The sequence below is a fragment of the Acomys russatus genome, chromosome 31 (genome assembly GCF_903995435.1).
Source record: "Acomys russatus chromosome 31, mAcoRus1.1, whole genome shotgun sequence".
NCBI lineage: Eukaryota > Metazoa > Chordata > Mammalia > Rodentia > Muridae > Acomys > Acomys russatus.
Window position 1 is genome coordinate 2,328,132 of NC_067167.1, and position 14,884 is coordinate 2,343,015.

Here is a 14,884-nt window from a genome sequence, read left to right on the forward strand (position 1 = left end):
CCACTGTCCATCCCGGCCAGGCTTTGGTCCCCAAAACTGTGACAGAATAAACGTTTGGGGTTGAAGAACTCCGCCCACCAATTTAGAGGTGAGCGGCCCTCCCGCGACGTTCTTCCTGCTCCTTCTTGCCACCCGGCCTTTGCTCTCGGATCCCCGACCTCCATGTAATCCGCTGTGAGTGTGGGTCATCGCAGAGGCCGTCGCCTCCTGTCCTGGATGCCCACACTGGCTGCCGTCGCACCGCGCGGGAGGCTCACTCACGCGTCCCCGTGGCTGTCCCTACCGTTCCCCTCCCCCGCCATCCATCCCCACCGCTTCTGCTTCCTGCATCCCACCTCCTGTGTCTGCCGGTCTGGGGGTGAGATCCTACCCTGAGTGTCCTTTCGGTCAGCCTCAAGGGCCATCCTTCCCCGGTGGCGTAGGTGTCTGCGTTTACTCCCTTTTTCTGGGCTGAGTCTTACTCCAGTTTGTGTTTCCTTTAGTGCTGATGAATCAGTATGCACCCTTCTCGAACAAGCCCGTGAACATGCGCGCGCACGTCTGTGTGTGTGTGCGTGTGTGTGTGTGTGTGTGAAGTGGTTGGAGGACTTCCGGCAGCAGAAATTAAGGGCACCAGGCTCGCGCCCTCTCAGCCTTGAGGTCGGTCCCAAGCTCTCTGTCCCAGAATCAGGCAGCCCTCCACCTCGCTTCTCAGAAGGGACAAGAAGGCTGGCAACACAGGTCAGCAGGTGAGGGCGCTTGAGGCCGAGCTGGACAACTCGAGTTCGATCCCTGATCTGCCGGGACCCCCACGCAGAGCATGGGGGTGAGTGGGGTGTGTCCTGTGTGTCTGGCCACCTGGGTCAGCTCTCCTGAACAGGGGGCGGGGCTTGGTCGGTGGGCGGGGCCAGGCGGGGCCTCGCAGGGGCGGAGCTTGGTCCATGGGCGGGACCAATGCGAGGCTCTCGCAGAGGTGGGGGCGGGGCTTGGTCGAGCACAGGGCGGTGCGTCAGGGACAGGGCCGTGACGTCACTCCCGTGGGCTAGCGGAGGATGCGGACATGGCGGCTAGCAGCTCTTCTGGCCTCGCGTAGGGCGCGGGCCCGTTGTCCAGGTAACGAGCCTCGCGGGCGGCGGGGTGCCCCAACCCTGCGGGATGCGGTCTTGAGTCACGGGGAGTGGGGCGGGCCCGGGGCGGGGCGACGATCCCTGGGGTCCGCGAGAGGGCGGGGCGGGGACCCCGTGGGGACAGGGCCAGCCTGGGATGGACGGACCCGGCTCGGGGAAGGCGGGGACCTAGGATGGAGGACAGAGCTGGGGGAGGGGACTGACCTCAGAGAGGACCTGAGACCTTGGGGAACCTTCCAAGCGGTAGTAGGGTGGGGTGTTCTGGCCCCTGATGGATGGAGTTGGGGTTTCTGATGTCTAATGGATGGGGGACTCTCCAGGCGGGTATGCATTGGGGGTTCTATCCCCTGATGGATGGGGGGACCCTCTAGACAGGTATGGGGGTCTGGGATTCTGGTGTCTAATGGGTGGGGGACCTAGCCAGGCATGGTGAAGTGAGGCTCCGGTTTTTGGAAGCCAGTTAAAGGTACAGGCAGGTGGCCAGGCCTCCAGCGCAAGCTCTGAAGGACAGAGACTGGGCAGAGTGGGGGTCGAGGGGGGGGTGTCTGGAGTTCAAGGCTAGCCTGAGCTATAGTGAGTATGAGGCCAGGCTGGGTGACTTAGGGAGACTTGTCTCTAAATAAATGGACAAATGAATCGATCAGGAGGAGAAAGGACCGTGGAGAAGTGTGAGGAGCTGGGGCGCTGCCAGCTCGGGGCGCATCCTCCTCGTCAGGGCTCTGGATTAGGGTCCCTGTTGCAGAGGAGATACATTGCGGCCAAGAGCCGAGAGCTCACTGGAAAATCGCTTCCTATTAAACCTGGTGACCTGAGTTCAAGCCCTAGGAGTCAGGCTCAAAGATGAACGGACTCCAGCTCGCTGTCCTCGTCTGTTGCAACATACGCACAAATTTACAAACAGGTTTTAAAGAGAAGAGAGAACCCGGCATCAACAGCAAGTTGGAGAGAGAAGGGTTTATCCAGCTTAGACTTACACATCACCGGAGTCAGGACAGGAGCGCAGGAGTCTGGAGGCAGGAGCTGATGCAGAGGTCATGGAGGGTGCTGCTTTCTGGCTTGCTCCCCATGGCTTGCCCAGACTGCTTTTTATTTATTTATTTATTTTATTTATTTTTGGTTTTACAAGACAGGGTTTCTCTGTGAAGCCTTGGCTGTCCTGGGCTCTCTTTGTAGACCAGGCTGGCCTCGAACTCACAGAGATCCGCCTGCCTCTGCCTCCTGAGTGCCGGGATTAAAGGCGTGCGCCACCACGCCAGGCCCAGACTGCTTTCTTACAGCACCCGAGGCCACAAACCAGGAATGGCACCACCCACAGTAGGCTGGGCCTTCCCACATCAATCACTCATGAAGACCAGGCTAGCCTACAGCCCAATCTTATGTAGGCATTTTTATTTTCATTTGGGTTCCCTCCTCTCAGATAACTTTAACTTGTGTAAGTTGATGTAAAACTGCCCAGCAGAGTTGACCTCTTGTCAGACTGACAGACCAGTGTGACAGTGTTGAGCATTAACTTCTCCTGTTCTGCTCATACCCGAGATCTCTTACCAATAAATATCGCAATATAAGATATACTGCAAGCTTATTTACAAGTCAGTTTAAAATTCACTCTCTTTGGGGCTAGAGAGATGGCCCAATGGTTAGAGCACTGGCTACCGTTGTAGAGGACCAGGGTTTGGTTTCCAGCACCCACGTAGTGCCTCACAACCACCTGTCACTCCAGTTCAGGAGACCCGATGCCCCCTTCTGACCTTTGCAAGCACCAGGCACACATGTGGTATACAGCCAGACTTGCAGGCAAAGAAACTATACACATAACATAAAAATATAAAATCTTCTTAAATGTATAAAATAAAATCCAATCTCCGGGGGCTGGAGAGATGGCTCAGTGGTTAAGAGCACTGCCTGCTCTTCAGAAGGACCCAGGTTCAATTCCCAGCACCCATATGGAAGCTCACAACTGTCTGTAACTCCAAGATCTGACACCCTTACACCAATGCACATAAATTTTAAAAAATATTTTTTAAAAATCCAGTCCCCTTTTCAAAACTCCAGTGTCTCAGCTGGATGTTTTGGCGCATGCCTGTAATCCCAGCACTCCGGAGGCAGAGCAGGAGGATCTCTGTGAGTTCAATGCCGGCCTGGTCTACAAAAGTGAGTCCAGGATAGCCAGGGCTCCACAGAGAAACCCAGTCTCAAAAAATCAAACCAAAGCAAACAAACAAAAACCCTCCAATATCTCTTTTAAAAACCCATAGTCTCTCAACTGTGGGCTCTTGTAAAATAAAAAATTTTTAAAAATACTTCTATATTCCAGGCAGAAAGAACCAAGTCACAATTGGAACAAGGCAAAATCAATTCCAACAGAGTAAATAGGATCCAATTACTTGGGACTCACTCACAATCCTCTGGGCTCCCCCCAGGGCCTTGGGTCACTCCCCCAGCTCCGCCCACTGCAGCACACACAGCCTGTCTTCTGGGCTCCTGCAGGGGGCTCCACTCCTCTGCTGCTGCTGTCTTGGTGGTCACCCCGCCGGCCTGGCATCTCCACAAGGCTGGGGTCCCTCACCAATAGCCTGTCCTAGGTTCGCTTCATGGTGCCAAACGGCAAATTCTCTGCGCAACCCTTTCAGTCCTGGGCTTTCAACTGCCACTGGGGCTGCACCTTCACCATTGGCCTCTCACCGTGCTAAACCTCAGCTGCTCTCTGTGACCTCTTCACGCCTTCAAAACCCAGTATCGCCTGGGTGGCACTCACACTACCACGTTCACATGTTAGCGCGGGATACGACCTTGGCTGCCTCTGGAAAACAGTTTTCTGTGTACTGACTCTCAGGAAACACTTCCCGGAAGGTCTCACCCCAGTGGCCGTGGCCTCTGCTTAATTACAGGTGATTCTTAAGCTTCGGCCAACCAGAACTACAGATTCTTAGCTCAAAATTCCAGATGGCCCCTGTAGGGTCTTTACTTCCCTCTGAACTTAATAAGCCAGGCCTCCATCAGCACCATGTAGGAGACCGTCCCCCTAGTGCGCTCGACAGCTCCCCAGGCTGCCCCAGAATATGGCCAGGAATGTCTCAGCAAACCCCCAACAACCGGCACCAATTTCTCTCTTAGTTGGGGGTGTTAAACCGTGGTAAGACCCCACGGCTGAAAGAAGTCGGGAAGGAGCCGGGCGTGGTGGCGCACGCCTTTAATCCCAGCACTCGGGAGGCAGAGGCAGGCGGATCGCTGTGAGTTCGAGGCCAGCCTGGTCTACAAAGTGAGTCCAAGATGGCCAAGGCTACACAGAGAAACCCTGTCTCAAAAAACAAAAAAAAAACAAAACAAAACAAAAAAAAAGAAGTCGGGAAGGAAAGTGTTTGTTTCAGCTTATGGTTTCGCAGCACCGTCCCTCATCGAAAGCAGTCAGGAGCCTGGAGGCAGGAGCTGATGCAGAGGCCATGGTGGGTGCTGCTCACTGGCTTGCACCCCAAAGCTTGCTCAGCCTCCTTTCTTAGAGAACACAGGACCACCAGCCCAGAAATGGCACCACCCACAGTGGACTGGGCCCTCCCATCAAATGCTAATTAAGAAATGTCCTGCGAGCTTGCCTGCAGCACATTCAATCTCTCTCTCTCTCTCTCTCTCTCTCTCTCTCTCTCTCTCTCTCCCCATTTTTATTTAATTTATGTGTGTTGGTGTGAGGGTGTCAGATCTTGGGGTTACAGACAGTTGTGAGCTGCCATGTGGGTACTGGAAATTGAACCTAGGTCCTTTTGGAAGAACAGGCAGTGCTCTTAACCACTGAGCCATCCTTCCAGCTCCTCTCTGGCTGTCCTGGACTCACTCTGGAGACCAGGCTGGCCTCGAACTTACAGAGATCCTCCTGCCTCTGCCTCCTGTGCTGGGATTTAAGGCATGCGCCACCATGAAGCCCAGTCTTATGGAGGCGTTTTCTAGGTTGAGGTTCCCTCCCCTCTGATGACTTTAGCCTGTGTGGAGTTGACAGAAAACTACCTAGGAAAAGCAGATGTCACTCCCTGTCCCCAAGATCACAACCCCGCCTTCTAGGTGGCACCTGCCACCCTCTGGCAGCTTCCACCAGTTTTTGAGCTGTGGTGGTAACCTCTGACCTCTCGGGCCTCGTGGACACACTGTGGAGACGCAGCTAACCCACTCTCTTTTGTGTTTTGGTGGCTCTAGCACCCAGCCGTCCTCGGCTTTCCTCCTCCCAGCCTCTGGGGCCAGCTACACCTTGCAGTCCACCCCTACAATGGAGAGCACCGCCAGCCTGGCCCTGGCCCCCGCCACCCAGCCGCCTGCACCTGGAGGAGGAATCCCTGTGGGGTACAGCTGCTCCCAGTCCCATGCCAGCCAGGGCCCCACGTCTAACAGCCGGCCCCAGGGTCCTGTCCCTGTGGCTACCACTGCGTCCAACCACCAGGTACCGCAGCTCCACCTCATGCAACAAGATCTTGTGTGATTTGCTTACGTGTATGAGTGTGGTGCCTGCATGTGTGTCTGTGCACGTGTGTGCAGTGCTTGTGGAGGCCAGGAGAGGGCGCCATATGCCCTGAAGCTGAGCCGGAGTGCGGACAGTCCTGAGCCACCATGTAGGTGCTGGTACTCCAACTGGGATCCTCTGGGTGCTCTAACCACTGAGTCTTCCCCTAGACCCCTCACACCACAGGGAAATGCGGTAATGTTTCGCGGAGACGTGTCCATGGCATCAGCTGTGCCATAGTTGCAATCCTAGGGACGGGACATGCTCTGGCGAGACGTGAGGTACTATGCTGACACCTCCCAAGGATCCCAGAGGGGTCTTAGGGGACACCGAGATGTACAGAGCTGTGGCCCCAGCCTGGCAGTGGCTTCTGGGAATCCTCCCCCACCTCTCCTGCCACCCACCTCTCGTCCCCAACTCACATAACCAACACTTTGGGGTGCCAAGAATCAGGCCAAACTGGGACCCGTGGCTTCTACACTGAGAAGATTGTGGGGGCCGCGTGGTCATGAAGCAGAGTGGGGGTTTTATCGGAGGGGGGGTCATAAGCAGGAATGCTGTCGTGGGGCTCAGGAGGAAGGCTGGCACACCAAGCGCAGCTCTGGCTTCCTTGGCCATCCTGGAGGCTTTTTAGTGTCTGTGTCACTATCGCAGCAGAGCGGATGGGTCCTCGTGGATGGCTGTGTCTGCAGTGCCTGGGGTGGACCCGTGGTCCCATGGCGGGAGTGGGGGGCGGCAGTGCCTGGGGTGGCCCTGCGGTCCCGTGGCGGGGATTGCAGTGCCTGAGGTGGGCTCGCGGTCCTGTGGGGGGGATTGCAGTGCCTGAGGTGGGCTCGCGGTCCCGTGGTGGGGATTGCAGTGCCTGGGGTGGGCCCGCGGTCCCATGGCGGGGGGCGGGGCCGGTGACAGAGCCTGGGGTGAGCCTGCGGTCCCGTGGCGGGGATTGCAGTGCCTGAGGTGGGCTCGCGGTCCTGGGGGGGGGGGGTCTGACTCCACGCTCACGGGGCTCCTTTTCCTTTTCTCCTGCTTCTAGCTTCTTTCACTGCTGTGTCCCTAAAACAGTCAGATCCACCATGGTGGCACAGGCCTGCCATCTGTGTAGGGAGTTGGAGCAATCCTGGGTGGGATGATACTGCCTCAACAAAGCAAAACTAGGGAAACAGAAGATTAAAAACTTGAGTCTGGTGCAGTACGCATGCAAGCACGGGTACATGAGTTCGAATCCCCAGCAACACAAAGAGCTCGGCATGGTGCAGACGGGAGGATTGCCAGGCAGACCACCTCGTGAGCGCCAGATTCATGAAACCCTGTCTCAGCAAAGAACTAGAGCCGAGGTGGCTCTCCACCCCTGCACCTGCACGTCCACACACAGCCACACAAAGATGGCTCTCCACCCCTGCACCTGTACGTCTACACACAGCCACACAGAGACAAAGGACAGCTCACTGCACTGTGCTCAGATCAATAACTCACTGAGCCGGGTAATCCCAGCACACAGGAAGCACAGGCAGGCGGATCTCTGTGAGTTCGAGGCCAGCCTGGTCTACAAAGCAAGTCCAGGATAGTCAGGGCTACACAGAGCAACCCTGTCTCAAAAACAAAAATAAGTACATGGGTGGATGGATGGGACTGGCTGGTGGCCCGGAGGTGAGGCGTTGGCTGCTTACTTTGATGACCTGCTCTGATCCCAGAGATCCATGTGGGTGGAGGTGGAGAGGTCTGAATGCACTCACCGCCTCTGACATCCACCTGTGTGCTGTGGCAGTGCACCCCAGGCTCACAAATGGACGGCCTTAAAATAAATAAATGAATGAATTTTGTAAATGGCTGTCAGTGCGGCTCAGTGGGTAGTGTGTTCCCCCACCCCACAAAGCTGTGAGTTCTCTCTCCAGCACCACATAACCCGGACCCGGGGCAGGCCCTGTCCTCCAAGCACCCCAGAGGTAAAGGAGTCAGGAGTTCAGGTCATCCTTGACTGTGTGGGGAGTTTGAAGTCAGCCTGGCGTATGAGAGCCTTCCTCATCAAAACGTGATGTAAGAAGCCAGCGTGGTGGCGCTTGGCTTTAATCCCAGCACTCCAGAGGCAGAGGCAGGCAGATCTCTGAGTTCGAGGCCAGCCTGGTCTACAGAGTGAGTCCAGGATAGGCAGGGCGCTACACAGAGAAACCCTGTCTCGAAAATGATATCAAACTAAACGACAAACAGCTTTGGATGAGCAAAGTCCAGCGCATAGAGCTGATGGCTGTGCACTGCCCCCCAGTGTCCCACCCCACTGCATCTCAGTGTCCCACTTCACTGTCCTTCAGTGTCCCACCTCACTGTCCCTTCAGTGTCCACCTCACTGTCCTTCAGCGTCCCACCCCACTGTCCCTTCAGTGTCCACCTCACTGTCCTTCAGTGTCCTACCTCCTGTCCCTTCAGTGTCCACCTCACTGTCCCTTCAGTGTCCCACCCCACTGTCCCTTCAGTGTCCACCTCACTGTCCTTCAGTGTCCTACCTCACTGTCCGTTCAGTGTCCTACCTCACTGTCCCTTCAGTGTCCATCCCACTGTCCCTTCAGTGTCCACCTCACTGTCCCTTCAGTGTCCACCTCACTGTCCTTCAGTGTCCATCCCACTGTCCCTTCAGTGTCCACCTCACTGTCCCTTCAGTGTCCACCTCACTGTCCTTCAGTATCCTACCTCACTGTCCGTTCAGTGTCCCACCTCACTGTCCCTTCAGTGTCCACCTCACTGTCCCTTCAGTGTCCACCTCACTGTCCTTCAGTGTCCACCTCACTGTCCCTTCAGTGTCCACCTCACTGTCCCTTCAGGGTCCCACCCCACTGTCCCTTCAGTCTCCACCTCACTGTCCTTCAGTGTCCCACCTCACTGTCTCTTCAGTATCCACCTCACTGTCCCTTCAGTGTCCACCTCACTGTCCCTTCAGGGTCCCACCTCACTGTCCTTCAGTGTCCTACCTCACTGTCCCTTCAGTGTCCACCTCACTGTCCCTTCAGGGTCCCACCCCACTGTCCCTTCAGTCTCCACCTCACTGTCTCTTCAGTGTCCATCTCACTGTCCCTTCAGTGTCCACCTCACTGTCCCTTCAGGGTCCCACCTCACTGTCCTTCAGTGTCCACCCCACTGTCCCTTCAGTGTCCACCTCACTGTCCCTTCAGTGTCCACCTCACTGTCCTTCAGTGTCCACCTCACTGTCCTTCAGTGTCCACCTCACTGTCCCTTCAGTGTCGCACCCCACTGTCCCTTCAGTGTCCACCTCACTGTCCTTTAGTGTCCCACCTCACTGTCCCTTCAATCCACCTCACTGTCCCTTCAGTGTCCACCTCACTGTCCCTTCAGGGTCCCACCTCACTGTCCATTCAGTGTCCCACCTCACTGTCCCTTCAGTGTCCATCTCACTGTCCCTTCAGTGTCCCACCCCACTGTCCCTTCAGTGTTCACCTCACTGTCCTTTCAGTGTCCCACCTCACTGTCCCTTCGGTGTCTCACCCCACAGGTCCCCGTGTCCCACCCCACAGGCTCTGTACCACTCCTCAGATTCCTGTGTCTCACCCCACAGGCCCCCATGTCCCACGCCTCAGACCCTCGTGTCCCACCCCACAGCCGTCCGTGTCCCACCACACAATCCTCCATGTTCCACCCTACTGGGCCCCTTGTTCCACCCCTAAGACCCCGTGTCCCACCCCTCAGCCCCTTGTGTCCCACTGCTCAGGCCCCCGTGCTCCACCCCACAGCCCTCTGTGTTCCACTCCACCGATCCCCTGTCCCACCCCACAAGCCCCGTTTCCTACTGCACAACCCTCCATGTTCCACCCCTCAGGCCCCGTGTCCCACCCCTCAGCCCTCCATGTCCCAGCCCTCACCTTGTTTTCCACTCCACAGGCCCCTTGTCCCACCCCTTAGGCCCCCGTGCCCCACCCCTCAGACACCCGTGTCTCACCCCACAGCCCTCCGTGTCCCACCACACAGCCCTCGGTGTCCCACCCCTCAGACCCCCGTGTCCCACCCCGCAGCCCCCCGTGTCCCACCCCACAGACCCCCGTGTCCTACTCCACAGACCCCCGTGTCCCACCCCACAGACCCCCGTGTCCCACCCCACAGATCCCGTGTCCCACTCCACAGCCCTCCATGTCCCACCCCTCAGACCCCGTGTCCCACCCCTCAGACACCCGTGTCCCACCCCACAGCCCTCTGTGTCCCACCCCACAGACCCCTGTGTCCCACCCCACAGACCCCCGTGTCCCACTCCACAGCCCCCCGTGTCCCACCCCACAGCCCTTCATGTCCCACCCCACATGCCACTGTGTCCCACCCCACAGCCCTCCGTGTCCCACCCCACAGTCCCCCCGTGTCCCACCCCACAGACCCCCGTGTCCCACCCCACAGGCCCCCATGTCCCACCCCACAGACCCCTGTGTCCCACCCCACAGGCCCCCATGTCCCACCCCACAGCCCTCCGTATCTCACTCCTCAGACCCACGTGTCCCACCCCACAGACCCCCGTGTCCCACCCACCTCCCTCAGCTGCTTCTCTCTCTGTCCTTTGGTTCCCTCCAGGAGCATGGTCACAGCTGCCGAGAGAAGGTGACCAGGAGCCGTGGGGACACACAGAAGCGGCCAGCCGGGTCGCTCTGCCGACCAGGTGGGATGCGGAGATTCTCTGAGGGACTGGGCAGGATGGTGGGAGGGATGCGTGGACATCACAAGGGACCACATCTGAGTCAGCCAGGACACGCCTGTGTGTGGGACGAGGGAGCTGGCGCCTGGCTGGACTCAGGTCTTTTCCTTTTGTTTCTTTAACATTTACTATTTCCTGTGTGCATCTGGGTGCATTCAGATGGCAAGAGGACAGCGTTCAGGAGGCGGGTGGGTCCTGTGGGTCCTGTGGGTCCTGTGGGTCCTGGGGTGGAGCTCGGGCCTCCAGGCGCAAGCACCTTTATCAGCTGAGCCATCTTGCCAGCTCTATCTAGTCCCAGGTTGAAAATTTCCCTGAGATCAGGCCCCATGAGCTGCTGGCCCGACCATAGCCCACCCTGGCCCCGATGGGCCGCTCCTCCCTGGGGCGTGGGTAACACAGCTGTGCCCCCCATCTGTCGCCCTCCTAGGCCCAAGCTCCCGCACCCCGGACTCGGACTGGGTGTCGCCTGGGCAGCAGCGTCTCCCGCAGAAGGCGCCGCCCTCTTCTTCCCAGCGAGCCTCGCCGAGGCTGCAGGCGCCGTCCCCGCCGCCGGCTCCCGTGGGCTCAGACGCGTGGGGCGGCCCAGGCCTCGGGCCCTGGGACCCCAGCTTCACCAGCGACGCGCTGCCCGTCCTGGACAGCACCCCGAAGCCCAAGGCGGCCCCAAGGCCGCCATCCATGCACTACTGCGAGGTCTGCAGGGTCAGCTGCGCGGGGCCGCAGGTCAGGACTGACACCGTCCGTCAGAAGCCGGAGTGGCGGGTGTGGCGGGCAGGCGCTGCGGAGCACTGCGGCGGGGGCAGGGCCGTCAGGAATTCAGGCCATCCTCAGTTTTGAGTGTGAGGCCCCTGTCATAGTCATCTGCAGGACCCGGGTTTGGTTCCCAGGGCCACGTGGCGGGTCCTTTTCCTGTAACCACAGTTCACGAGGATCTGCGCCCTCTGCTGGCCACCTCGGGCACGGGGGGCACAGACACAGGCAGCATACCCCACGCGGGAAAATTGGAGTAAATTTAATTTTACAAACAACAGTGTGGAAAAGAAAGCCTTGAGAAATAACACGTCAGAATCATAGGCTCGTTTCCAGAGATCCTTGATGTCAGAGTCTGCATGGACAACACACGCACTTGTACACATGCATGCACACACACACACACATTACACATCACACAACACACGCATGCACACATGCACACACACACATTACACATACATTACACAACACATGCATGCACACATGCACGCATATCCAATCACATGCATACACATGGATAATGCATGCACACGTACCTCACACATCCATCACACCATACACACATGCATGCACACACATACACACACATCCATCACATGTGCACACACATGCACAATGCATGCACACATACCCATCCGTCGCACAACACACACACATAGGCACACACATACACCAATCACAATACATCCATCACACAATGCACACACACATGGCCCACAATGATTTGATGTCAAAAGAGAGAAAGACTGGCACACACCTTTAACCCCAGCACTCGGGAGGCAGAGGCAGGTGGATTGCTGTGAGTTCAAGGTCAACCTGGTCTACATGAGTCGAGGATACACAGAGAAACCCTGCCTCAAAAAACCAGAGAGAGAGAGAGAGAGAGAGAGAGAGAGCACGCGCTGAGGTCTCTCTGAATTAAAGCTGACCTTGAGCACTCAATCCCCCTGCCTCAGCACCCCTTCATTTTTAACTGCCTGAATCAAGCAGTGGTGCAGGCCTGTTTCGGGCCGTCTCCGCTCCTCCCACTATGTGTGGGCCGTGGCTGCCTAATTTTAAGAACTGAGTCTTTTTTTCACACATGGGTCGAGTGGTCGGACCCTGTGAATGCCGAGGCCAGATGTGGCCCAGATTTCTCGTCTCCAGAGCCCCGAGTGTGTAAGCACTCCGTGAAATCAAAGGTCTGGAGCTGTGTGCAAGTGTGCCACATTCTCAGCAGCCCCGAAAGGGGTTTTCTTTGTTTACTGTCTTTTTTTAAAGTTATTTTTATTTAGTTTCTCTATGTGCGTGTTTTGCCTACATGTCAGTCTGTGTTCCTTGTGTGAGTCTTGCCCATAGATGCCAGAAGAGGGCAGTGGATCCCCTCAAACTTTGCTCTTAACCACTGAGCCATCTTTCCGGCCCCTGGGTTTTTTGTTTGTTTGGTTTTGGGGTTTTTTGTTTGTTTGGTTGGTTTTTGTTTTGTATTTTGATTTGGTTTTTTGAGACAGAGTTTCTCTGTGTAGCCCTGGCTGTCCTGGGCTCACTCTGTAGACCAGGCTGGCCTCGAACTCATAGTGATCCACTTGGCTCTGCCTCCCAAGTGCTGGGATTAAAGGAATGTGCCACCACCTGGTTTTTTGTTTTAAGAAGGGTCTTGGGCCAGGCGTGGTGGCGCATGCCTTTAATCCCAGCACTCAGGAGGCAGAGGCAGGCGGATCGCTGTGAGTTCGAGGCCAGTCTGGTCTACAAAGTGAGTCCAGGACAGCCAAGGCTACACAGAGAGACCCTGTCTCGAAAAAACCAAAAAAAAAAAAAAAAAAAAAGAAGGGTCTTGGGCTGGAGAGATGGCTCAGAGGTTAAGAGCACTGCCTGCTCTTCCAAAGGTCCTGAGTTTGATACCCAGCAACCACATGGTGGCTCACAACCATCTATAATGAGATCTGGTGCCCTCATGCAGAAATACATGCAGGCAAAACACTGTATATTTAATAAATAATTTTTTTTTAAAAAGGGTCTCATGTAACCCAGGCTGACCTTGACCTCACTATGTAGCGGAGGATGACCTTGAACTCCTGATGCTCCTGCCTCCATCTCCCAAGTCCTTAGAGTACAAGCAGGAGCCACGTCGCTGGCTTCTGAGGTCCTGGGGACAGAACTCAGGCCTTTGTCCCCTGAATGTCATCCCCAGCCTGCAAAAGCCAGGTTTGGTTTGGTAGCAGCTCCCCATCACCCCACCCCACCCCACCCCACCCCACCCCATGCTTGCAGACAAGACACAGGACCCTTGAGAAACCTAGTAGGAGTTTATTTTTGCATATGAACAGAGACGTCTGTGCCCTGAGTCAACCCCTTCCCCCCCTGCTTTTTCCAGACAGGGTTTCCCTGTGTAGCCTTGGCTGTCCTAGACTCACTTTGTAGACCTTGAACTCACAGCGATCCTCCTGCCTCTGCCTCCCGAGAGCTTGGATTACAGGCGTGCGCCACCACCGCCCAGCTAAGCGCTGAGTCTTCTAATTTAGGACTTCACCCATCTCAGGAGCAAGCGGTGGGTGGGGGCAGCCAGGGAACCTGTGTCCCTCAGCGCCTACCAGGCAGCTGCAGCCGGCAGTCAGTGACGGCGCGGGTTCTGCAGGGGGCCACCCACCCACTCAGGCCGCCCCATCTTTGTTCCAGACCTATCGGGACCACCTGGAAGGGCAGAAGCACCGGAAGAAGCAGGCGGCTCAGAGGACAGGCACGCAGCCCAGTGGGGGTCCTAGAGGAGCCTCCAGCCTTCACTGTGGCCTGTGCGCTGTGTCCTGCACCGGTGCGGATGCCTATGCCGCCCACCTGAGGGGAGCCAGGCATCAGAAGGTATGAGCATCCTGAGCAGCCCGGGGGTGGGGGGGGGGGTAGAGGTGGGAGGCCACCACAGGAGGTGGAGACCTTAGGTGATGACACTGTGGCAGGAGTGTGGCTGCAGCCAGGAGTGTGTGTGCATGCGTGGGGTGCGTGTGGCAGGGACCTCAGTGTGCAGCTTGGAGAGTCAGAGAGATGGAGATGGCTGCTGTACAGAGGATGCTGGTGTGGGCGTTGGAAAGGGAAAGCTGCCAAATCTGAGAGATGGGACCACAGACTGGAGGTCCCTCCAGGACTTTTCCTCCCGCAGCCAGTCCTAACTGAAGGCTTGGGGGGTACTGGGGGCTCCATTGCAGGTTTTCAAGTTACACACCAGGCTAGGGAAGCCCGTTCCCTCGGAGCCCACACCGCAGCGTGTCACCCACACTCGGGCTTCGGACAGCACCTTCGAGTCCTCAGTCAAGCATGAAGCCCATGCCCATCACAGTCCACACAACCCAGGCCGGCCAGCTCCAGCCAAGGGATCAGTAGCCTCACGCAAGGGTACAGGTCTCTACAGTTCTGTACATGTGAGCAGATGACTGTATGGAGCCCCTCACTGGGGGATTGTAGGTGGGGCTCCACCCTGACCACGCCCCCAGCCCCTCGCTAGGGGTTTCTAGGTGGGGCTCCACCCTGACCACACTCCCAGCATCCCCTCACTGAGGGATTCTAGGCAGGCCTCCACCCTGACCACACCCACTAACCCTCACTGGGGATGAGCCACACACCAATGCTTTTGGATCTTTAGGAACAGGGGTTGTTTGGTTTGGAGTGGTTTTTGGTTTTGGTTTTTTTCTTTAGACAGGGTTCTTCTGTGTAGCCCTGGCTGTCCTGGACCTGCCTCCTGAGTGTTGGGAATAAAGGTGTGCGCTGCCACGCCCTGCCAGCTCTTGGTTTTTGAGATAGGATCGCAGTGTGTAGCTCATGGTGACCTAGGACTGATGATCCTCCTGCCTCATCCTTCTGAGTGCAGGATCCCAACGTATGCCACCAGATCTG

General features: G+C 57.0%; 1 protein-coding gene across 1 annotated transcript in view; it reads left to right on the plus strand.

The window, feature by feature from the left end:
* Zfr2 (zinc finger RNA binding protein 2) overlaps positions 1-14,884 on the plus strand; it is a 31,512-nt gene that overhangs the window by 2,284 nt on the left and 14,344 nt on the right. The window contains 5 exon segments of the mRNA XM_051172724.1: positions 5,254-5,529; positions 10,150-10,234; positions 10,698-10,993; positions 13,679-13,858; positions 14,200-14,386. Coding sequence (XP_051028681.1) covers positions 5,254-5,529; positions 10,150-10,234; positions 10,698-10,993; positions 13,679-13,858; positions 14,200-14,386 — 1,024 coding nt within the window.